The following is a 25,605-nucleotide window of genomic DNA, read 5'->3' on the forward strand; positions in this document are numbered from 1 at the left end:
CTTATCACATTTACAGTGGTTCTTTGCAGTAGTCTACCAGCCCTACAGAGTCTGACTGTGGCCTATACCCATAGTTTCTATAACTTACTTCTTTTCCTGTCATTCTCCCTTCCTGCTACCTACTTGACTTCTTTGCTATTTCTTGAACATTCTCTCTCTCTTTCTTCATAGCACTTTTCACTCCAGTTTGAGGACAGATAATTCCTCTTGTTCCCTACTACTTCCCTAGCACCTAGAACGGTGCCTGGTGTATAGTAGGTGTTCAGTAAATATTCGTTTGGATGAATATAAATGACAGGCTTCTTTAATGCCTTTAAAAGATGGACTGGGGACTTCCCTGGTGGTCCAGTGGCTAAGACTGCACTCCCAATTCAGGGGGTCCAGGTTCAGTCCGTGGTCAGGGAGCTAGATCCCACATGCCACAACTAAGACCTGATGCAGCCAAATAAATAAATAAATAAATATTTTTAGAAAGAAAGATGGGCTGACTTTCAAATAAATTTATACACACTTTTCAATAGCAGGTACAGCATGAAATGGCCTTTCATCATGATTTGGCTTTCTCCAGCCTCAAGAAAAAGCCTCAGCCATTAACATGTAAAGGAAAGCCAACTTTGTAGAAGGAACACAGGCCTGTTCTGAAATTTATAGTGAAATGAGAATATTACTTAATCCATTAATTAAGCAGTTTTTAAAAGATAAGTTTTATAGATTAAGTTAATAGTTTTATTTTTATGTCAAGAACATTAATTTTTATGAGATATGAGAATATTTATGGCTCATGTTTTTTGTTTTCTGAATCAGATTTGCAATGGTCATTCTTCATTAGATACCATTTAAGACATGGTTGTTACGTTTAAGGAGCTCCTTGGGTATTTGCTTAGGAAGCAAAACTTACACGTTGGAAAAGTGCAGTGGCAATACAAGATAAAAGTCAAGACAGTGACAAAAGTTATTCCAAGATGGAACACAGTGAATTATGAAATCTCACTGTGCAAACAGTAATTGCTGAGCCAGTTCAGTTTAAAGTATGATACTGCTCAGCTCATGGAATGATATCACTCTTTTTTTCCTCGATAGCCATTCAAGTTCTCTGGGCCCATGATGCAACCCTGTTATAACTGACATTTGTGTTTTCATTGCAGTTGTCGGACAAGTAACCGCAAGAGTTTGATTGTGACCTCTAGCACCTCACCTACACTACCACGGCCACACTCACCACTCCATGGCCACACAGGTGAGTACTTAAAGATTAAGAAAGGTGGAATAAAAGAGTGCTCACAGATGCCCTATTTCTTTCCTACTCACTTTGTGAGGTTCAATGTACTACGTTGTCACTTCATGTGGCTGACTGAAGCATACAGAGCTCATGGGCATGCTTTCCATGGGAGAATGTGTTCAGTCTGTTTTTGACTCTTAGTTATTTCTTGCCTTGACCTGTCAACTGTCCTTTTGGTCTTGTACATATCCTGGGTCTACCACCTCTGTTCTGGTGTGTTGAGAGTGTATTATGGCTCCAGTCATCTGGGGCCATGTGATGAGGGCTCCATTAACATTTTGTCCTATCATGCCCAAGAATTAGGGCTCACAGAGATGGTTTTCTGCCTTATGGGACTCCTAACAACTTTCCCTCTGTTACAACAGGCATCAGCAAAAGTGAGAGGACTGTTGGTTTCATGTTGACATTTGCTTCAATTCCAATGTGTGAAATCAGTGATCTCATGCATTCAGACTTTGCTCCATCTGAATTATGGGCTCTTCCAGGCAGTGTAAGGACTGATGTACTTGCCTCTGACTAAGGAATATATAAAAATTATGAGGCAGAAGACCTCATTTGGGTTAGTCATGTATTTTGGTCTAGACGTGTATTCTTAAATCCCAGGGGAGCCAGACCAGGGAACTCAGCTTTGTTGAAGGAGTTGTTGCTCTGCAACACTGTTCACTGCTATTCTGTTTACAGTGGAAGTTCCAGACCTGGAGATAATGGAAATAGAGCAGGCTTGGACCCATAGGAAGCCATTGCTGCCCTTGGCTTTTAAAGCAAAGCTCTCGTTGTGCTTAGGTACTTTCCCTCAGAATTGACTGGGTTAGGTGTTAGCTCAGATAGTGAATTCTAGTCATGAACTTTGAAAAAACTCAGCATATATCTGACTTGGCCTTTTTATCATATAGAAATTAATTTAGCATGTCTAGACTTTGAACATAGTTTCTCAACTGTAATGTGAGTGCTAGGTAGTAATTAGTACTTGCAGCTTCTCTCTGAGATGCTATTTAGATTCCTGACAGAGTTTAGGACTAAAGCTTCCCTACTCAAGGGGCTTTGATTGAGAACATCATCTGGCTTTTTCAGCCTGCCTGGGTCTGTGGACTCTAGCCTTGTGTTAATACGTATAACATGCTTAGTACTCCATAAATGTTAGCTATCATCATCATCATCTCTCCTTAAATTAATGCAGAAAATCTAGGCAGTCCTCAGAAACAGGGAGGAAGAATTGATTTAAAAGCCCAATTCATGGCTGTAGACTCTATACTTAACCAGATGTTCAGAAAGGCAGCGTTAATTGTTCCATACAGATCAAACTTCATATCAGATTAATTCTAAAATCTTATACATCCTGATATTTGGGTCCACAGGGTATTCTAAGACTCTTTATTTTCAGTTTAAAGTCTGGAATATGTTGAATAATATGGGGCCTGTTGACTTGAAAGTAGGTTCATTTATTCCGTACAGTTCAGTTCAATATTAAATGTTTACTATATATAATTAGATTATAACTACAGTAAGGTCAATTCAGTAGGCACTTACTTAGCCATTCTGGAAATGGAACCTTCCTAGTTTATTGTTTTTTTCTTTTAATTAATAAACTGTTTTTTAGAGCCGTTTTAGATTCATGGCAAAATTGAGCAGAGAGTACAGAGTTCCCATTTACCTGTCCCCACACATGTACAACCTCCCCACTATCAGTATCCAGCACCAGAGTGGCACATTTGTTACAACTGATGAATCTACATTGACACATCATTATTAGCCAGAACCCATAGTTTACATTAGGATTCACTCTTGGTGTACATTATATGGTTTGTTTTTTGTTTTTGTTTTTGTTTTTTGCGGTACATGGGCCTCTCACTGCCATGGCCTCTCCCCGTTGTGGAGCACAGGCTCCGGACGCGCAGGCCCAGCGGCCATGGCTCACGGGCCCAGCCACTCCGCGGCATGTGGGATCTTCCCGGACCGGGGCACGAACCTGCGTTCCCTGCATTGGCAGGCAGACTCCCAACCACTGCGCCACCAGGGAAGCCCCATTATATGGGTTTTGACAAATGTATCTATCATTGTAGTATCATACAGAGTAGTTTTAGTGCCCTAAAAATCCCCTATGTCCTGTCTATTCATCAATCCCTCCCCCAACCCCTGACATCCACTAGTCTTTTCACTGTCTCTGTAGTTTTGCCTTTTCCAAAATGTCATATAGTTAGAATCATACAGTTTGTAGCCTTTTCAGATTGGCTTATTTCACTTAGTAATATACATTTAACTTTCCTCCATGTCTTATCATGGCTTGATAGCTCATTTCTTTTTAGTGCTGAATAATATTCCATTGTCTGGATATACCAGTTTACTTACTCACTGACCTACTGAAGCACATCTTGGTGACTTCCAAGTTTTGGCAGTTATGAATAAAGCTACTATAAACATCTGTGTGCAGGTTTTTATGTCGACATAAATTTTCAATTCATTTGATTAAATACCAAGGAGGGTGATTACTGGATTGTATGGTTAAGGGTAGTTTTATAAGAAACTGCCAAATTGTCTTCCAAAATGGCTGAACTATTTTGGCATTCCCACCAGCAACAAGTGAGAGTTTCTGTTGCTCCACATACTTTCCAACTTTTGGTGTTGTCAGTGTTTTATAATTTGGCCATTCTAATAGTTTTGCAGTGGTATCTTATTGTTTCCATTTGCATATCCCTAGTGACACATGGTATTGAACATCTTTCTATATGCTTACTTCCAATCTGTATATCTTCGTTAATGAAGTGTCCAGATCTTTTGCTTGTTTTTTAATCAGGTTGTTTGTTTTCTTATTGTTGAGTTTTAAGTGGTTTTTTGTGTATTTTTGGATAACAGTCCTTTATCAGATGTCTCTTGCAAGTATTTCCCCTAGCCTGTGGCTTGTTTTCTCATTCTCTTTTGCAGAGCAGAAGTTTTTCATTTTAATGTAGACCAACTTATCAGTTATTTCTTTCATGGATTGTGCATCTAGTATTGCATCTGAAATGTCATTGTCCTGCTGAAGGTCATCAAGGTTTAGTCCTATGTTATATTCTAGGAGGTTTTTTTTTTATAAATTTATTTATTTATTTATGGCTGTGTTGGGTCTTCGTTTCTGTGGAGGGCTTTCTCTAGTTGTGGCAAGCAGCGGCCACTCTTCATCGTGGTGTGCGGGCCTCTCACTGCCGTGGCCTCTCTTGTTGCGGAGCACAAGCTCCAGACGCACAGGCTCAGTAGTTGTGGCTCACGGGCCTAGGTGCTCTGTGGCATGTGGGATCTTCCCATACCAGGGCTCGAACCCATGTCCCCTGCATTGGCAGGCAGACTCTCAACCACTGCGCCACCAGGGAAGCCCTATTCTAGGAGTTTTATAGTTTTGTGTTTCGTGATTAGATCTGTGGTCCATTTTGAGATAATTTTTATGAAGGTCTGTATCTATTCTTTTTTTGCGTGTGGCTATACAGTCGTTGTAGCACTATTTGTTGGAAGGATTGTCTTTTTTCTATTGTATTACTTTTGCTCCTTTGTCAAACATCAGTTAAGTATATTTAACTGATGTGGGTCTGTTTCTGGCTCTCTATTCTGTTTCTGTTCTGTTCCATTAATCTATTTGTTCTTTCTCTAATACCACACAGTTTTGATTACTGTAGCTTTATAGTAAGTCTTGAGTTGGGTAATAACAGTCTTACAACTCCGTTTTCTTCTTCAGTATTGAGTTCGCTATTCTGGATCTTTTGCCTCTGCATATGAACTTTAGAATCAGTTTGTCCATCCACAGAATAATTTGTTGAGATTTTGATTTGGGATTGCATCGAATCTATAGATCGAGTGGGAAGAACTGACATCTTGACAGTATTGAGTCTTCCTATCCGTGAACATGGAATCTCTCTCCATTTATGTAGTTCTTCTTTGATATCTTTCATCAGTTTTGAAGTTTTCCTCATGTAGATCTTGTACATATATAATTTGTTAGATTTATACCTAAGTATTTCATTTTTGGGGTGCTAATGTGATTGGTAATGTTTTAAATTTCAAATTCCACTTGTTCATTGATGGTATAAAGTGTTGACTTCTGTACATTAACCTTGAATCCTGCAACTTTGATATAATCACTTAAGAGTTTCGGAGGAGTTTTGTTGATTTTTTTTTTTTTTCAGATTTTCTACATAGGCCATCATGTCATCTGCAAACAAAGACAGTTTATACCTCCTTCCTTCCCAATCTGTGTACCTTTTAATTTCTTTTCTTATTTTGTTGCATTAGCTGGAACTTCCAATATGATGTTGGAAAACAATGGTAATAGGGAAACATTCCATTTTCCTGATTTTGGCAGGAGAGCTTGAAGTTTCTCACCATTAAATATGATGTTAACTGTAGTTTTTTTGTAGATGTTCTTTATCAAATTGAGGAACTTCCCTTCTATTCCTAATTTACTGAAAGTTTTTTTTTCTTTAATGTGTTTTGGATTTTGTCAAATGCTTTTTCTGCATCTGTTGATAAGATCATTTGATTTTGCTTCTTTAGCTGTTGATATGATGGATTACATTAATTGATTTTCAGATGTTGAACCAGCCTTGCATACCTGGGATTAAATCCTACTTAGTTATGGTGTATAATTCCTTCCTTTTATGCATTGTTGGATTGGATTTGCTGATATTTTGTTAAGGATTTTGTATCCATGTTCATGAGAGATACTGGTCTGTAGTTTTCTTTTCTTATAATGTCTTTGCCTGGTTTTGGTGTTAAGACAATGGCCTCATAGAATAAGTTAGGAAGTGTTCCCTCTACTTCTGTCTTCTGGAAGAGATTCTGGAGAGCTGGTATAATTTCTTTTTGAATGTTTGGTAGAATTCACAAGCGAACCTATCTGGGCCTGGTGCTTTCTGTTTTGGAAGATTATTCATTATTGATTAAATTTCTTTAATAGATACAAGCCTATTCAGATTGTCTGTTTCTTCTTATGTGAGATTTGGCAGATTTTGTCTTAAAATAATTGATGTATTTAACCTGGGTATCAAATTTGTGGTCATTGAGTTGTTCATAATATTCCTTTATTATCCTTTTAATGCCCATGGAATCTGTAGTGATATAGCATCTGTTTTGATGGTAGTGACTTGTGTCTTCTCTCTTTTTTTCCCCTTAGTTAGCCTGGCTAGAGGCATGTCCATTTGTTGATCTTTTCAAAGAACCAGCTTTTGGTTTTGTTGATTTTCTCTATTGATTTCCTGTTTTCAATTTTATTGATTTCTGCTCTACTATTGGTTATTTCTTTTCATCTGCTTATGTTAGATTTAATTTGCTCCTTTTCTGGTTTCTTAAGGTGAAGGCTTAGATGATTAATCTTAGATCTTCCTTAATTAATTAATATTCAATTTTTAAAGGTTACACTCCAGGGGCTTCCCTGGTGGCGCAGTGGTTGAGAGTCCGCCTGCCGATGCAGGGGACACATGTTCGTGCCCCGGTCCGGGAAGATCCCACATGCCGCGGAGCGGCTGGGCCCGTGAGCCATGGCCGCTGAGCCTGCGCGTCTGGAGCCTGTGCTCCGCAACGGGAGAGGCCACGACAGTGAGAGGCCCACGTACCGCAAAAAAAAAAAAAAAGAACCAAAAATGGTTACACTCCATTTACAGTTACTATAAAATATTGTCTATATTCCCATGTTGTACAATACATCCTTGTAGCCTATCTTTTTTTTTTTTTTTTGGCTATGCAGGATCTTAGTTTCCCAACCAGGGATCGAACCTGTGCTCCCTGCAGCGGAAGCACAGAGTCTTAACCACTGGACTGCCAGGGAAGTCCCCCTTGTAGCATGTCTTATACCCAGTAGTTTATATCTCCCATTCCCACTCCCCCACCCCTATATTGCCCATTCCACAAATTTTGATAAGTTACATTTTCATTTTCATTTAGTTAAAAATATTTTAAAATTTCTGTTGAGATTTCTTCTTTGACCCATATGTTATTTTGAGCTGTGTTGTTTAATCTCCAAGTATTTTGGGGTTTTCCCAAAAAACCCTGATTACTGATTACTAGTTCAATTCCATTGTGATCTGAAAGCAGGCATATGAATTCTTTTCTCTTAAATTTGTTAAGGTGTGTCTTATGGCCCAGAATGTGGTCTTTGTTGTTGAAAGTTCCATGTGAGATTGAGAAGAATGTGTATTCCACTGTTATTGGATGAAGTAGTCTGTAGATGTCAATTATATTTAGTTGATTGATGATGCCATAGACTTCATCTCTCTCCTTACTGATTTTCTACCTGCTGTATTTTTCAGTTTTGGGTAGAGGAATGTTGAAGTCTCCAACTATAGTTGTGGATTCATCTATTTCTCCTTGCAACTCTAAAAGTTTTTTGCCTAATGTATTTTGAAGCTCTGTTGTCAGGCACATACACATTAAGGATTATTATGATGTATTGGAATACTGACCCCTCTATCATTATATGATGCCCCTCTTTATCTCAATAACTTTTATTCCTCTGAAGTCTGCTGTCTGAAATTAATGTACCTACTTCCACATTCTTTTGATTCGTGTTATGTACCTACTTCCACATTCTTTTGATTAGTGTTAGGATGATATCTCTTTTTCTATCCACGTGCTTTTAATTTACATGTATCTTTATATTTTAAATGACTTCCTTGTAAACTACACTTAGTTGGGTATTGTTTTTGTTTTTGTTTTAAATCTATGTGACAATCTCTATCTTTTAATTTAGACCATAGATATTTAAGGTGATTATTTATATAGTTAGATTAGTATCTACCATATTTGGTACTGTTTACCATTGGTTGCCTGTGGTCTTTGTTCCTATTTTTGTCTTCTACTCTTTTGTGGTCTTAATGGAGCATTTTAGATGATTCCATACTCTCTCCTTGTTAGCATACCAGCTGTATTTTCCTTTCCTTTTTGTGTGTGTGTGTTTGTTTTAGAGTTTGCAATATACATTTACAACTGCTCCAAATCCACTTTAAAAAACATTATACTGCTTCACAGGTGGTGTAAATTCCTTATAATAACAAAATAATCCTAATTCCTCCCCCCAATCCTTTGTATCACTGAAGGCATTCATTTTACTTATCCATAAGCATATAAATACATAAGAATACATAATTGAATACATTTTTGCTATTATTATTTTGAACAAACTGTTATCTGTTAAATCAATGAAGAATATAAATGATCAAATTCTCAATTTTACCTTCACTTACTCCTTCTCTAATGCTATTCCTTTATATAGATCTAAGTTTCTGACCTATATCATTTTACTTCTCTTAGAACTTTTTTTTGGCCATGCCCTGCAGCTTGCTTAGTTCCCTGACCAGGGATTGAACCCAGGCCACAGCAAAGTACCAAGTCCTAACCACTGGACCCTCAGGGAATTCCCTTAGAACTTTCAACATTCCTTGTAAGGCAGGTCTGCTGGCAACAAATTCTCTCAATTTTTGGTTGTCTGAGAGAAAGTCTTAGTTTCTCCTTCACTTTTTTTTTTTTTTTTTTTTTGCGGTACACGGGCTTCTCACTGCTGTGGCCTCTCCCGTTGCAGAGCACAGGCTCTGGACGCGCAGGCCCAGCGGCCATGGCTCACGGGCCCAGTCACTCTGTGGCATGTGGGATCCTCCCGGACTGGGGCACGAACCCGTGTCCCCTGCATCGGCAGGCGGACTCTCAACCACTGTGCCACAAGGAAGCCCTCTCCTTCACTTTTGAACGATAGTACTGCAGGGCACAGAATTTTAGGTTGGTAGAGTGTTTTTTCCCTATCAACTCTCTTGTTTGCATGGTGTCTGAGAAGAAGGATATAATTCTTATCTTTTGCTCCTCTATAGGTAAGATGTTTTTACCCTCTGGTTTCTTTCAAGATATTTTCATTATCTTTGATTTTTCCGAAGTTTGAATATGATGTGCCTAGGTGTAGTTTTTTTGGCATTTAATCCTGCTTTGTGTTCTCTGAGTTTCCTGGATCTGTGGTTTGGTGTCTGACATTAATTTGGGGAAATTCTCAGTCATTATTGTTTCAAATATTTCTTCTGTTTCTTCTCTGGTATTTCCATTACACAAGTCTTACACTTTTTGTAGTTGTCCCACAGTTCTTGGATATTCCGTTCTATTAATTTCAGTCTCTCTCTCTTTTTTTTTTTCTCTTTGCTTTTTAGTATTGGAAGTTTCTAGTATCATATCCTCAGGGTCAGAGATTCTTTTCTCAACTGTGTCAGTTCCACTAATGAGCCTTTCAAAGGCATTCTTAATTCTGTTACAGTGTTTTTGACCTCTAGCATTTCTGATTCTTTCTTAGAATTTCCATCTCTCTGATTATATTATCCATCTGTCCTTCTTGTTGTCTACTTTTTCCATTAAAGCCCTTAGCATAAGGACTTCCCTGGTGGCACAGTGGTTAAGAATCCGCCTGCCAATGCAGGGAACATGAGTTTGATCCCTTGTCTGGAAAGATCCCACATGCCGTGGAACAACTAAGCCTGTGCGCCACAACTACTGAGCTTGAGCTCTAGAGCCCACGAGCCACAACTACTGAGCCTGCGTGCCACAGCTACTGAAGCCCGCATACCTAGAGCCCATGCTTTGCAACAAGAGAAGCCACCGCAATGAGAAGCAGCATATGCACCGCAACAAAGGGTAGCCCCCACTCACCACAATGAAGAGCAGCCCGCGCTCGCCACAACTAGAGAAAGCCTGCATGTAGCAATGAAGACCCAATGCAGCCAAAAACAAATAAATTTATTTATTTATTAATTTATTTTTAAAAAGCCCTTAGCATATTAATCATAGTTTTTAAAAAATTCTTGTTCTGATAATTCCCACATTCCTATCATATCTGACTCTGGTTCTGATGCTTGTTCAGTCTCTTCAGACTGTGTTTTTTGCCTTTTAGAGTGCCTTGTAATTTTTGGTTGAAAAGGAAACCTGATGTAAAAGGAATAAAAGGAATCACTATAAATAGGCCTTTAGTAATGTAATAGTAAGGTGACGGGAGAGGGGAAGTGTTCTGTAGTCCTCAGTCTTTTGGTGAGCCTGTGCCCTTGAACTGTGAACTTCACCAGTGCTTCTTAGTTCTCTCCCAACCTTAGATAGGATATGGCTGGAGGGTGCTGGAGTTAGGTATTACCCCTCTCCCAGGTAGGTTAGGCTCTGATCAAACCTCAGAAGGCTAAGCTCTGGTAAAAATAGTTTCTCCTGTGAACAGACCTTGGTAAGAAGAACAGAATGCTCTGGCCTATTTTGAAATGGTTCCTTTACCCCTTCCCCTGCTGGAAGCTTGAGGAGATTTTTCTCAGATCTTCACTGTGAGAACCTGGTAGGACTCTTGTAGGTAAAACTCAAAATAGTGTGGGGACCCCTCTGTGACTGCATCCCCTGGGAGTTTTTAACTCTCAAAGTTGTGCACACTGAGCCTCTAGCAACTCATCAATTACAGTTCAGGTTTTCCTGCTTTGGCACTGGTTCCCGGGGAGGAACCAACAGGGGTTTCTGCTGTGTTAAGTTGTGATACTCTTCCTGTCTCTCTCTCTCATTTTAGGGGCAGTGGTTTGCCCTGGGACTTCACTTCTCTGACAGAAGAGAAGAGTTGTTTGTTTGTCTGATTTGTTCAGCTTTTTACTTGTTAAGATGAAGCAGCAACCTCTAAACCCCTAATGTGCCAGACCATACATGGGAAGTTAGTTCATTTATTTTTATTGCCTATAGAGTATTCCATTATATAACCATACAAAAATTACATATTAATTTTTTTTACTGATGGACATTATATTAGTCTGATCTTAATCAGGAGACAGAAACCACACAGTGATTTAAACAGGTGAAGTTGAATAGAATTATAAACTATGACAATAAAAGAAGGCCAGAGCTGGTCCATAGCCGCTGAGCAATCAGCAAAGCAGCCCTCCAGAGCACTAGCATGGCAGCCAGTATCCAGGCCTGCACAGAGAGTGGGAGGCATAGTGCATATTATATCCCTCAGAAACAACATGGAAGACAAACCCTGGGGTGCAGGGAGTGGACCAGGCAAACAGAGGGAGTCAGGGCACTAGTGTGGGCATGCCTGGGGCATACAGTGTCCTTGCAGGGAGGGCTGTGGAAAGGTGATCACCAGGTCAGGTCAGCGATGCCAGGTTGCGAGCATGTGACTAGGTCAGGGCACCCCTGCCTGTCCTCGCTGCCACACTACTGAGCCACACTACTGACTGAAGGCGCAGTTGCTGGGACTGCACCCAGACCCTCTTCCTTCTACAGTGTCCCTCCAGCACCCTCTACTGGGAAAGTTTAATATTATGCTCACTATAAAGGAAGTACCTAAAGGAATTCTCTCCTCTGTGGCAGAGCAGGTATTAAAGGATGAATTTGGAGTTGAGAGGTATTAAATTGGTAACTAGCACAGACATTTAGATTGTTTTCAATTTTTCACTGTTATGGTCAGTGTTGCAACAAACATCCTTCCTTATGTTCTTTTTGTATATATGTATAAAGACTGTTTAAAAATTATATGTAGACGTGAACTTGCTGAGTCATATTTTCAGAATAAGATTAACAGGTCAGTGGGCATGCATGTTTATATGATGTTTGTTACATATCATCTGATTTTAAACTAGTGTAATGAGACTAAAAGTGTGTCTTCCTTAAGCCTTCAGCCCCTGTCATCCAGGGTCAAGAGCAATCCCCAGTAATCCACTCCTCTTTACTCCCTAACACTTGCAGCCTCCTCACCTCTTATCAGTCTTGAATCCACTAGGGCTAATTTCATTATCCCTTATCCCTGTCAGTCACCACAGGAACCCCCAGGTATTTGCCCCTTCTGTCTCCTATAATCCTAGCTGCTATAAATCTCTGAACATTCCCTGCTCTGACCCTTTTTCTCATCCCTCTCTGACTCTTGAAACTCTTCCAATGTACCTTCTAGAATTCATAGTCCATCAATCTTGTTCTAATGAAATCCTGGGGAAAAGGGAAGGGTTAGAACACTGACTGTCTGCAGCCCTCTGAAGTGTTAGCTCTTACTGCTCCCATGACCTCCTACCATTGGGCCTTGTCTTTTCATTATTCTCCCTCTCTTCTTCCTAATGCCCTAAAACTTTGAATCTTATGCCATTAAATTATATCACTCACTACCCATCATTGCAGCTGTAAATATCTTAGTTCTTGACTCACTATTACTCTTCAGTTCTAACTCCTCTGTTATTCTTGATAGTTTCAGTACACTTATGTTGAGGATCTTTTCAGTTCTTAGGACTTTCAGTTCTTTGAACTCCTGTCTTCCAGTGAGCTTCTCCTCTGTACTTCCTTGGTCATATATGCCCTATACCTATACTTTACACCCTGTCTCTATAACTTTAGTTTCATTCTTCCTGCTCTCCAAGCACTAACCCAGTCTTTCTACCTTGTGCCATCTAGAAACCTTATCCCCCGAAAACCAGTCATTTGATTCCAGGACCTCTGATCCTTGGAACCCTTAAATATATTAAGTTTGAACTGCCTTTTAGACACTGGTATGGGCCAGTCAATATATTAGTCTTGATTTCAGGAGAGAGAAGTAGGGCTGGAGAGTGCCTGGAAGAAAACATGAGGAACTAGCAAGATACCTACCCCATATTTAGGCCCAGTGGTATACAAAGCGGGGTGTGAAAGCAGTCATTACTTGAGAGAGCTGCAAGGAGAGCTGTGTCCACAGGGGGCAGTCAAGTTTCACCTAATTTGTTAAAGGCTGTACTAAATGTATGTCCAGGGTGCTTGGGAGTACAAAAGTAAAGATATGCTGGCATTTAGAAGACCATTTAAGAGGCCCTGGCCATTGTCAAGATGTAAGGAAGTATTAGAAATGGAGAAAATATATGAATATGGGAAAATTTATGAGATCAAATCAGCAGGGATTAGAACTGATTGTCTCCAGATTTCCTGTTTGGGTGATTAATGAGTGATGATACTCTTAACTTAAATAAGCAGTATTGAAGAGAAGAATATATTTAGGGAAAGGAGAAAGAAGATCCCAGGAACAAATCCATACATATATGGACACTTGATTTATGACAGAGGTGACACTGGGACAGTTCGATGTTCATATGGAGAAACTGAAAGAATTAGCTCTTACTTCACAAAAATCAGTTCTAGGTGAACTGTAGTTTTTTTTTTTTCAGCTTCAGTAAGGTATAATTGATAAATAAAATGGTAAGATATTTAAAGTATACACATGACGATTTCATATACGTGAATTGTAGATTTAAATGTGAAGGCCAAAACACTAAACTTTTAGAAGGTATGCAGTAGAACATCTTCATTTTTTTTTTTGTTTTGTTTTGTTTTTTGCGGTATGCGGGCCTCTCACTGTTGTGGCCTCTCCCTCTGCGGAGCACAGGCTCCGGACGCGCAGGCCCAGCGGCCATGGCTCACGGGCCCAGCTGCTCCGAGGCACGTGGGATCCTCCCGGACCGGGGCACGAACCCATGTCCCCTGCATCGGCAGGCGGACTCGCAACCACTGCGCCACCAGGGAAGCCCCATCTTCATTTTTTTAAAAGGACATAAAGGGAATTGGAAATACATAAAGGGAATTTTTTGTAAAGGACATAAAGGAAAAAGGTAATACATTTGAATACATTAGAATTTTTAGTCACCAAAAGGTACCATGAAAAGGCAAGCCACAAACGGAGAGAAGATAATTATGACACACAAAATTGACAAAGGGCTTGGATTCAGAACGTTTAAAGGACTCCAGCAAATCAATAAAATAAAAGGATAGTATGATTGAAAAATGGCCAAGGGACTTGAACAGGCAGTTCACAGAAGCAATCCAAATGGCCAATAAGTATGTGAAAAGATACTTTAATCTCATTAGTAATTATGGAAATGCAAAATAAAATCGCAATGAAATGCCATTATATTACTGTCAAACATGGCTTAAATTAAAATGACAGAAAAAAGTATAGATAAGTATATGAAACAGTGGGAACTCATAAGCATCACTGGTGGAACTATAAATTGGTACATCCATTTTGCAAAAACAGTTTGGCATTTTCTTAAGTAAAGTTTAAAAATAGACAAACTAGAGCACAAAAGGTCACATATTGTATGATTCCATTTCTGTGAAATGTCCAGGATAGGCAATTCCATAGGAACAGAAAGTAGATTAGTGGTTGCCAGAGTCTTGGGGGAGAGCAGAATCAGGAGTGACTATCAACAGGTACAGTTTCTTTTTTGAGTGATAAAAAATGTTCTGGAAGTAGATAGTGGTGATGGTTGCACAGCTTTGTGAATATACTAAAACTGCTACACTCTGCACTTTAAAAGGGTGAATTTTATGATATGTGACTTATCTCTTTTTTTTTGGCCACTCCACGTGGCTTGTGGGATCTTAATTCCCCAAACAGGGATCGAACCCGGGCCCCCAGCAGTGGAAGTGCAGAGCCTAATCACTGGACCACTAGGGAATTCCCTACATATTAGTTTTTTAAATTGAGAAAAACTAAACTCAAGTATTTAGAGCTGCATATTTAGTTGGTAAAGCTATAAGGAAATGATTGCCATAAAAGTCAGGGTAATGTTTACCTTCAATGGGGATGGGGAGGGGTTTTGACTGGAAGGATTATGTAGAGGGATTTTGGAAGATGGCATTGTTAACCTGAATGGTATTTATACAGGTGCGTGCTATATAATTATATTACTTTATAACTAGCTAAACCGTATAAATGAAACAACTAGTTCAAGGTCAACTGACTGTCAACTGAAAAAAATGCACAATGTGAGAGTTGTGAGTTAAGTTTTATTTGGGGCAAAATGAGGACTATGGCCTTGGAGACAGCATTTCAGATAGCTCCAAGAAACTTCTCCAAAGAGGTGGGGTGGGGGGTCAGTGTATATGTGATTTTGGTAAAGGGTGAGTACATGCAATCAAGCACATATTTTTGCAGAAGGTTTCTGCTAGTCTCATGAAGGTTACTGTTAGTTACGAGGAGCAGACGTCACCATGAAGGATTTTAGTGCTTTTCTAGATACGAGTAGATGCAAGAATTGGGTTAATAAAATCTTCTCCTGAAAATATCTAACCATCTGAAAACCTGTTCTGCCAGTTTTTCCTAGAGCACAGAGTGCCTCATTCCTGATCTCCACCTTGAACTCCTTTTAGGGGGTGTTGATGGTCAGCAGCTGCATCAGCTAATTTGATCCTTGTAGAGGTAGATGGCAAGTGCCGGTTTGTAGGTGACAGCTCCCAGTTGTTTGTTTATATGTTTTATTATAACTTGTTTTGCTGGGTTGGATGATTACTTGTCTTTGATTATTTTTGCCAACTGCTAAACTGCTTGGTAAAGTTGAAAAAGCCTGCTTTCTGGGCTGCTGGATTTTCCATCAATTTTTTGTCCTGTTGAGCCATTTCTGGTTGTTTTTAAGGAAAAGTTCTTCTCAATGATGTGTTTTTTTGTTTTTGTTTTTTTTTTCTGGAGCTAGAACTGTGAATGTAATTCAGTAAGAAGGGTCAATTTAAATATTTTCTTCAAATGTTAACAGTCTAATATCTTGATCTTCCCTCAAAAGAAGACCAATTCAAATTATTGATTTTATTCTGTCACAATCTTCATATTAGTAATTTTTGGCTGTTTGGCAAAATAAATATTGGAGAAGTAGAGAAAACACAATAAGGTAGCAGAAACTTTTTAGGCCTTAGCACCTGTATAATAAACAATTTATACAGTTTTTATCCCAGGTTCCTGGCACAGAGCTTCTAAAAACCTTGGAATTTCCTGAGTGATAGAGTGTCTTTGTTATGCCAATGAGGTAACTCAGGGTGGCCCCCTAGTGTCAGATTAGTACCTTTTTTGAAAAGTGTATTGGAGCCTGGCCAGTTGGGAGGAATGCTTGTTATAATCTGTTTATTATTTCATCAGCTTCCAGGTGGTAAGAATCCATTGTTATTTACCCCTGAACCATAGATGCTTTTTGCCAAAGATTACAATCACATACACAGAGATCTGTTTTGGACTATGTCCTGGCAACTACCCCCATAACTTGAAAGCCATTTCCTTTCTGTGATGTTGGCAGTATTTGGTATATAAGTTGTTGAATTGTGAACCAACTCTAAAATGTTCTAACGAACAAATGTATAAACCATAATAACTGATAAATTAAAGTACTTACTTCATTGACACTGGAATAAAGATATACCATATGGTGCCCTTAATTCTGGTAAATGCCATCAGGGGTTCAAAAACAGGCAAGCAAGGACTTCTCTGGTGGCGCAGTGGTTAAGAATCCGCCTGCCAATGCAGGGGACACGGGTTTGAGCCCTGGTCTGGGAAGATCCCACATGCCACGGAGCAACTAAGCCCATGAGCCACAATTACTGAGCCTGCACTCTAGAGCCTGCGAGCCATAACTACTGAGCCTGTGTGCCACAACTACTGAAGCCCACGTGCCTAGAGCCCATGCTCCGCAACAAGAGAAGCCACCACAATGAGAAGCCGGCGCACTGCAAGGAAGAGGAGCCCCTGCTCACTGCAACTAGAGAAAAGCCTGCATGCAGCAACAAAGACCCAATGCAGCCAAAAATAAAATAAACAAATAATTAATTAAAAAAAAAAAAGCAAGCAGAGGAGAAAGAGGACATAGTTTAAAACTCAGAAAAAGCCTTTGATATAGAAGCTGTTGCAAACTAACTCTGGGTGAATATGGTCCGACTTTGGCTTTATGGAGGCCTTCATCATCTATCATTTGACTTATTGAAGAAACCCCTTAATTCCTTTTCTCTTTCTACTGAGTCAAGTCTAAATTTTGAAGCTGGACATTTTTTGTGATATATCACTGTGTACCTGTCATTCTACTGCTTAGAATTTTCGAATAGCAGCATTCATCGAAGTGGTTCTCTAAAGGTGATCCCCTTGGGTATGGGGGAAAATATAAAAACTTTTACCTTTCTTTTTTTAAATTTAATTAATTAATTAATTTATTTTTTGCTGCGTTGGGTCTTCATTGCTGTGCGCAGGCTTTCTCTAGTTGTGGTGAGCCGGGGCTTCTCTTCATTGCGATACAAGGGCTTCTCATTGTGGTGGCCTCTCCTGTTGCAGAGCATGGGCTCTAGCCACGTGGGCTTCAGTAGCTGTGGTGCATGGGCTCAGTAGTTGTGGCTCGTGGACTCTAGAGCTCAGTCTCAGTAGTTGTGGCTCACAGGCTTAGTTGCTCTGTGGCATGTGGGATCTTCCCGGACCAGGGCTCAAACCCGTGTCCCCTGCATTGGCAGGCGGATTCTTAACCTCTGCACCACCAGGGACTGACTTTTACTTATTTTTTATCATGAAAAATGAGGATTAAATTAGGCTTTACTAGTACTTAGGTATAGATCAACACTGGTACCCTCATTAGATCCATTTGTCAGACTGTGTCATAAATTGTATGTAGCATATCATGAACAAAGAGTGGTGTTCCACTGTACCCCCTCAGTCACTCATTTCCCTTCGGCAGACTGCAACATATTGCAGCTTACAGGTGAATTTTTTTTTTCTTTTTTTTTTTGTGGTACACGGGCCTCTCACTGTTGTGGCCTCTCCCGTTGCGGAGCACAGGCTCCGGACGCGCAGGCTCAGCGGCCATGGCTCATGGGCCCAGCCACTCCGCGGCATGTGGGATCTTCCCGGACCGGGGCACAAACCCGTGTCCCCTGCATCGGCAGGCGGACTCTCAACCACTGTGCCACCAGGGAAACCCTACAGGTGAATTTTTACAATATCTTGTAGAACGGTGTGGAGGGACTTTTGGAAGTTTGTATAAGAAGGAAATTTACTGGTTGTAATATGCTGACTAGGAGGTATTTGCGGGGTGAGGGGAGGCAAATACTCCTATCCCTTCAGGGTGAAGGTGACATTTTAACAATGAGTGAAAAAGTAGCTACAGTTTGAAAGAAGTTTGTGCCACAGAGAGAGCATTTTGAAAATGGATGTTTTGAAATGTTCCCATCTATATGTGATTTTATTGACAAAAATGATGCCACCTATTGAAACAGGTAAATCTGCCACTTTTTTAAAAACATTGGAAATAGAATATTTCTTATCTTCCAAATGAAAAGTTCAATAGATTTTGAACCTATTTGTTAAAAATTAAAAAAACATTATAGGGACTTCCCTGGTGGTGCAGTGGTTAAGAATCCACCTGCCAACGCCAGGTACACGGGTTCCATCCCTGGTCCGGGAAGATTCCACATGCTGCGGAGGAGCTAAGCCCGTGCACCACGACTACTGAGCCCATGCCACAACTACTGAAGTCTGCGTGCCCTAGAGCCTGCGCACTGCAACTACTGAGCCCATGCACCGCAACTCCTGAAGCTCGCGTGCTCTAGGGCCCGTGTTCCGCAACAAGAGAAGCCACCGCAATGAGAAGCCCGCACACCACAACAAAGAGTATTCCTCGCTCACTGCAACTAGAGAAAGCCTGCGTGCAGCAACAAAGACCCAACGCAGCCATAAATAAATAAATAAATAAGTAAACTTTAAAAAAATTATTAAATATTTCCATTAGTTTCCAAGAAAAACTGCTTGACAGCACAGAAGACAGAAGGAAGTTTTATCACCCTTTGAATAGAATTGAAATGATCTAGTAAACAGAGCCAATAATGTACTACTTTCATTGGGAGCTACATGTCTGTGAGGTTTATTTTCCCCTATAATAAAACCAATCACAAAGTCTAAATTTAAAAACCAAACTGCAAAAGACCTAAGATTTCTAAAAATATGAACCATCTTCAGTCACAGTGCACTTTTTTTAAAAAAGCAAAAAGTTGTATAACATGAATAAAATAAATTTTAATTTTAAAAATATTTGTTTTAAGGCATACATTTTGATAACTTTTGACATACTTATACATCTGTGAAACTATCACCACCATCAAAATAGTGAATATATCCATCATGTCCAAAAGTTTCTGCAGTGTCCTTTTATAATTCCTTCCATCTCCAGGCAACCAGTGATCTGCTTTCTGTCACGTATAGATTAGTATGAATTTTGTAGAATTTTTATCTAAGTGGAATCACATAGTATGTATTCTTTTTTTTTGTCTGGCTTCTTGTCCTTTGCATTTCCATGTGAATTTTAAAAGCAGCTTATCCAAAAGGCAACTGGTGGGGAAGGTTGTGCATGAGTGAGGGCAGGGGATATATGGAAAATCTCTGTACTTTTGGTTCAATTTTGCTGTGAACCTAAAACTGCTCTTTAAGATAGTCTTTTTTTTTTTTTTTTTTTTCAAGGCAGTTGGGATTTTGATTTTGATTATTCTAAATGTGTAGATCAGTTAGGGGAGAATTGACTTCTTAATATTGACTCTTCTTACTCATAGGCTATTTCCCCATTTATTTAGGCTGTCTTTAATTTCTCTTAACACTGTTTTGTATAGCTCTTGTACATCTTTTGTCAAGTTTACCTCTTAAGTATTCCATATTTTTAATGCAGTAAATGGTATTGCTTTTATTTTCAATTTCTGATTGTTGCTAGTATATAGAAATATAGTAGATTTTTGTATATTGATCTTATATCCTGTAGCCTTGCTAAACTTGCTTATTATAAGTAACTTTATTGTAGATTCTGTCAGATTTTCTACATAGACGATCATGTTGTCTATGAATAAATACGATTTTTTTTCTTCCTTTCTGATCTGGATGCTTTTTAAAATTTCTCTTTATCGCCTATTTCACTCACTAGATCCTCCAGTACAGTTTTGAATGGAAATAGTGAGCATGGACGTCCTTACCTTATTTCCGATCCTAGACCATTTTGTCTTCACCATTAAGGAAATGTTAGCTATGGGTTTGTCATAGATGCCTTTTATCAGTTTAAGAATGTTTCCTTCTATTCCTAGTTTGGAGAAAGTTTTTATGAAAAATGGTTGTTGGATTTTTGTCAAATGCTTTTTCTGTGTCTAATGCAATGATATTACGGTTTTTCTTTTTTAACCTATTATTATGGTGGGTTTTATTCATTGATTTTTCAGATCTTAAAACAACTTGTATTCCTGGGATAAACCCTACTTGGTCATAATGTATTATCCTTTTAATGTATTGTTGGATTTGATTTGTTGAAATATTGTTGAGAATGTACAATATATTCATCTTTGGCTGGTTTTAGTATTAAGAGTAATGGTAACTTCATACAATGAGTTGGGAAGGATTCCCTTCTCAGTTTTCTGGAAGAGTTTGTGTAGAATTGTTATTATTTCTTCCTTAAATGTTTGGTAGAATTCTCTAGTGAAGCCATCTTGGCCTCGAGTTTTCTTCGTGGGAAGGTTCTAAAGAATAAATTTAATTTCTTTAATAGATACAAGGCTATTCGGGTAATCTATTTCTGAATGAGCTTTGGTGGTTTGTATCTTTAATAAAAATTTCAATTCCATCTAAGTTGTCAAATTAATTGACATAAGCTTGTTCATAATATTGCCTGATTATTCTTCTGATATCTGTACAATCTGTAGGATGTCACCTCTTTCATTCCTGATGTCAGTATTTTGTGTCTTCTCTTTTTTCCCTGATCAATATGTCTATAGTTTATTGATCTTAAAAGATCTGTATATGGTTTTGCTAATTTTCTCTATTGTTTTTCTTTGTTTTTAAATTGATTTCTTCAGTTATCTTTGTGCTTTCCTTTATTCTGGGTTTCATTTGCTCTTTTTCTAATTTCTTAAGATAGAAGCTGAGGTCACTGAATTGAGTCATTCTTTTCTAATACAGGTATTTAGTGATATAATTTTCCCGCTATGGAATTACTTTAACTGATGTGATATGTTTTCATTTTTATTTAGTTTAAAATACTTTTCTAATTTCCCTTTTCGTTTCTGCTTTGACCCACAAATTATTCAGAAGTGTGTTGTTTAGTTTCCAAATATTTGGAGATTTTCCAAAGGTCTTTCTTTTACTGATTTCTAGTTAAATTTCACTGTGGTCAGAGAACATACTTTATATGTCTTGAATTCTTTTAAATTTATTGGATCTTGTTTTATGGACCAGAATATGATCTTTCTTAGTACATGTTCCATGTTCACTTGGAAAGAATGTATATTCTGCTGTTGTTTGGTATTTTTTCCTTAAGTGTTTGGTCAAATTTATCAGTGAAATATCTGAGACTGATCTTTTCTTTTTTGAATGATTATGAATATTGATACTTTCTTTAATAAGTTCTTTCTTTTTTTATCCAGTCTTACAATCTCTGTCTTTTAATTGGGGCTTTTAACTATTTACATTTACTTACTATTGTTGTTGATATGGTTTGGTTTAAATCTGTCACCTTCCTATTTGTTTCCTAATTGTACCATCTGTTTTCTCTTCTTTGCTCTTTTGCTCTTTTATTTGGGGTTTAGTGTTTTTTATTCCATTTCATATCCTTTATTAGCTTGTGAGCTATAACTCTTTGTTATTTAGTGGTTGGATTAGCATTTATAGTATATATCTTTATCACCATACTAAACCACTTCACATACAGCGTAAGAATAATACTATTCCATTTTCACCTCCAAGCCTTTATATTATTATCTTAAACCTTTTTACTTTCATATATGTTATAAACCTCACACTACCTTATTATTTTTGTTTAAACATTATTATTTTTAAAAGACATTTAAATAATAAGAAAAAAATCTTAACATTTTCCCATGTAGCTAACTTTTCCAGTGCTCTTCATTCTTTTGTGTAGATCTATATTTCCTCCTGGTATTATTTTCCTTCTGCCTAAAGGAAATTTAAAAAATATTTCTTGTAGGGCTTCCCTGGTGGCGCAGTGGTTGGGGGTCTGCCTGCTGATGCGGGGGGCGCGGGTTCGTGCCCCAGTCCGGGAGGATCCCATGTGCCGCGGAGCGGCTGGGCCCGTGGGCCATCGCCGCTGGGCCTGCGCGTCCAGAGCCTGTGCTCTGCGGCAGGAGAGGCCGCAGCGGTGAGAGGCCCGCGTACTGCCAAAAATATATATATATATATATTTCTTGTAGTGCAGTCTTCTGTTGAGGATTTCATTTGGCTTTTTTATCTGAAAATATCTTTATTTCACCTTTGTTTTTTTTTTGTTTTTTTTTTTTGCGGTACACGGGCCTCTCACTGTTGCGGCCTCTCCCGTTGAGGAGCACAGGCTCCGGACGCTCTGGCTCACAGGCCCAGCTGCTCTGCGGCATGTGGGATCCTCCCGGACCGGGGCACGAACCCGTGTCCCCTGCATCAGCAGGCGGACTCTCAACCACTGCGCCACCACGGAAGCCCCACCTTTGTTTTTTAACAATATTTTTAAAATATTTTCGCTGGTGCAATGACTTCTGACACTAACTGCCCAGAATTAGGCGAGACTTCTCAGGTTATGGGCACAGTTCTCCACAAAACTATCATTACTTTAGACATCCATGCTTGGTGATTCCCAGGCCACCCATAATTCTGACCAATTGGATACAAATTCAAGGGTTCCCACTACCTCCTCAGGTTTAATAATTGGCTAGAATGACTTACAGAACTCAGGAAAGCACTATACTTACAAATACAGTTTTATTATAGCAAAAAGGGTACATTAAGAACCAGCCAGGGACTTCCCCGGTGGTCCAGTGGTTAAGAATCCACCTTCCAATGCAGGGGACATGGATTTGATCCCCGGTTGGGGAAGTAAGATCCCACATGCCACGGGGCAACTAAGCCAGCATGCTCTAGAGCCTGCTCACCACAACTGGAGAGCCCACGTGCCACAACTAGAGAGGCTGCGCACTACAACTACTGAGCCTGTGTGCCACAACAAAGAGCCTGCATACCACAACTAAGACCCAGTGCAGCCAAATAAATAAATAAATAAATAAATAAATAAATAAATAAAAGAATCAGCCAAAAAAAGAGACTTATAAGGTGAGGTCTGAGAGGGTCCCACGTGTGAAGCTTCCAGTGCCTTCTCTCCATGAAGTCTAGATGCATCAACCCCCCCAGCACGCTCGTGTGTAACAGTACGCAGAGTATTATTAACCAGGAAAGTTCATCAAAGCTTTGGTGTCCAGAGTGCTTATTGGGGTTTCATTATGTAGGTGTGATTGATTGATTCATTGGCTATGTGATTGAACTCAGTCTCTAGCGCCCCTCCATTCCCTGGAGGTCAGAGTAATATCAGATGGCTTAAAGCCCCAGCCCTCTAGTCACATGATTGGTCATCTCATTTGCATAAACTGTCTGGCCCCACCATAAATAACAAAGACACTCCCATCACTTGGGAAGTTGCCAAGATTTAGAGGCACATTCCCAGGAACTGGGGACAAACGCCACCAGATTCTTTATTACACAATAGCTGGTATAGAATTCTAGGTTGGTAAGATTTGTGGGTTTTTTTCATTAATTTAAAGATGTTGTTCCATTGCCTTCATGCATTGTTTTCAATGAGAAGTCTGCTATAATCCTTATCTTTGTTTCTCTATATATAACATCTTTCTTACCCCCCTGTCCACCTCCCAGCTGCTTCTAAGATTTTTCTTTTTATCATGAGTTTTGAGCAATATGATTATAATGTGCTTTGGTATAGTTTTCTTCCTCTTTCTCTCAGGGTTCTTGGAGATTCTTAGATATGTGGGTTTATAGGTTTTTTTCACCAAATTTGGAAAACTGTCAGCCATTGTTTCTTCAAATATGTTTTCTGCTCCCCCACTCTCTTCTCCTTTAAGGATTATTAGTCTGCTTGAAGTTGTCTCACAGCTCAGTGATGTGCTGGTTTTTATTATTGTTGTTGTTGTTGTTTACAGCTTTTTTTCCTCTTAGTGTTAGTTATTTCTGACATATGTATGTTCTATGAATCCCTAGCTTTACTGTGAGCACCTGGAAGATTCATGTTCTTCCCGATAACCATCGCCACACCTGGTCCTTGGAAGGCTGGTCATTGTTTGTAGGATGCTCATGTCCGGCGATTTCCTTGAGGCTTTAGCTGGGTGGTCTTGGGAATCAACAAAGGGCATCTAGTTTTACATGTCATGGATCAGACTGAAGGTACTTTTTAATCTCTGAGATGACACTATTTAAAAAGCATAAGGATTTTTTTTTAAGACCTTGATAATTCTGAGGAGGCCTGATTCTTTTTAAGTCCTGCCTAAGGAAACAGTTATTCCAAATCACTTTTCTCACACCCTGGTGGCATATGCCAGCCAGGAGGTGGGATAGATTGTAGGAGATAGCCCTAGACACATGGGAAACCCAGAGTTGGTACTAGGTTGAGAGCATAAGGTTGTACACCTCATTGGGGATCCCTGTCAAGGGAATGAGTGGAAGCTGAGAACGCCTCTTCTTCACTAGTTCTCCTAAAGAGAGTGCCTTTATATAATTGATACAGAGGTGCTGCATAGGGTAGGGGGGCATTGTTTGAGAGGCTGGTTTTTCCAAGATCAGTACAGAAAGGCAAGTGCTATCCACACCTGCTGAATGGAGATAATGAGAAACACTTGGGCAGCTTCGTGGCACCTTGGAACAGTCATACCCTATACAGGAAATAAACTGCCCAAGAAAAAGCCAGGGCATGGTGAACTACCAAGTCCCTGGATAGCAGTTCCCCATAGCCAGTGTTGGTTCATAGAGGTGAGCACAGAAGTGGGGAGGTGGGCAGGGATTGTCAGAGTGGTTAGCACATCATAGAGTATGGTGCTTACTTCAACATGATTTTTGGGTAGAGACATGTTGACAGTTCCTCCTAAATACCAGCCCCCAGCTGGAAGTTAGACCAAAGAAGTATGGCAGGCTTAGGTTTGAGAATTGTGGTCATAGCGCTAAGGTAAGCACACAGTTTTGTTCAAAGCTTCTGAGCTATAAGTTTACAAGTTATAAGGAACATGTGAAAACTAATAAAGAGAGAGAATTCCTACACTGTGAAGGGGTTGGGCATGCTTTGCAGACTTGGGGGCCTTGTGTATGGACTGTTTAAGGAGCACTGCTCTCCTGAGAACTTCATTTTCACTTAAGCACACATATTTCTGGGTTAGCCCCCTTGGATGCAGTGTGCAGAGATATATGTGCAAGAGACTTTCAGGCCAGGAGTCCCGTTGCCCTTTGAGAAGTGGGAGCGTTTGGCCGTGCTGTCTGTACTGAATGAGTTCAAGCCTTTGGAAAGTTGGGTTAACTTGAATAGGCAGATTGGAACCTGAGGTGTTCCAAGGAGGGCAGGTTGCTGCTAGATCTAAAACAGATGTCTGAGAAGCGTAGATGGTTACAGGCAACTTGGGAACAAGGGAGAAACCTCTGGGCTGCCAATTTTTGCAAAGAGAGAATCACTAAACTAATGGTGGACCTGGAAAAATAACCATATAATGCTAATTGCCGATGCTAGGGGCTGATTTCTTCCCTAAAGGTTATTATCATTTCAACCCTCCTCAGAAGC

General features: G+C 39.5%; 1 protein-coding gene across 5 annotated transcripts in view; it reads left to right on the forward strand.

Annotated features, from left to right (window-relative positions):
• MAST2 (microtubule associated serine/threonine kinase 2) overlaps positions 1 to 25,605 on the forward strand; it is a gene marked incomplete at its 5' end in the record, with an annotated part of 204,551 nt that overhangs the window by 147,068 nt on the left and 31,878 nt on the right. For all 5 annotated transcript variants that reach the window (XM_079698503.1, XM_079698500.1, XM_079698504.1 and 2 more), the window contains one exon: positions 1,146 to 1,237. In XM_079698503.1, the coding sequence (XP_079554629.1) occupies positions 1,146 to 1,237 (92 nt within the window). The remainder of the gene's footprint in view (positions 1 to 1,145; positions 1,238 to 25,605) is intronic.

This window comes from Hyperoodon ampullatus (assembly GCF_949752795.1).
Source record: "Hyperoodon ampullatus genome assembly, chromosome: 2".
Lineage (NCBI taxonomy): Eukaryota > Metazoa > Chordata > Mammalia > Artiodactyla > Ziphiidae > Hyperoodon > Hyperoodon ampullatus.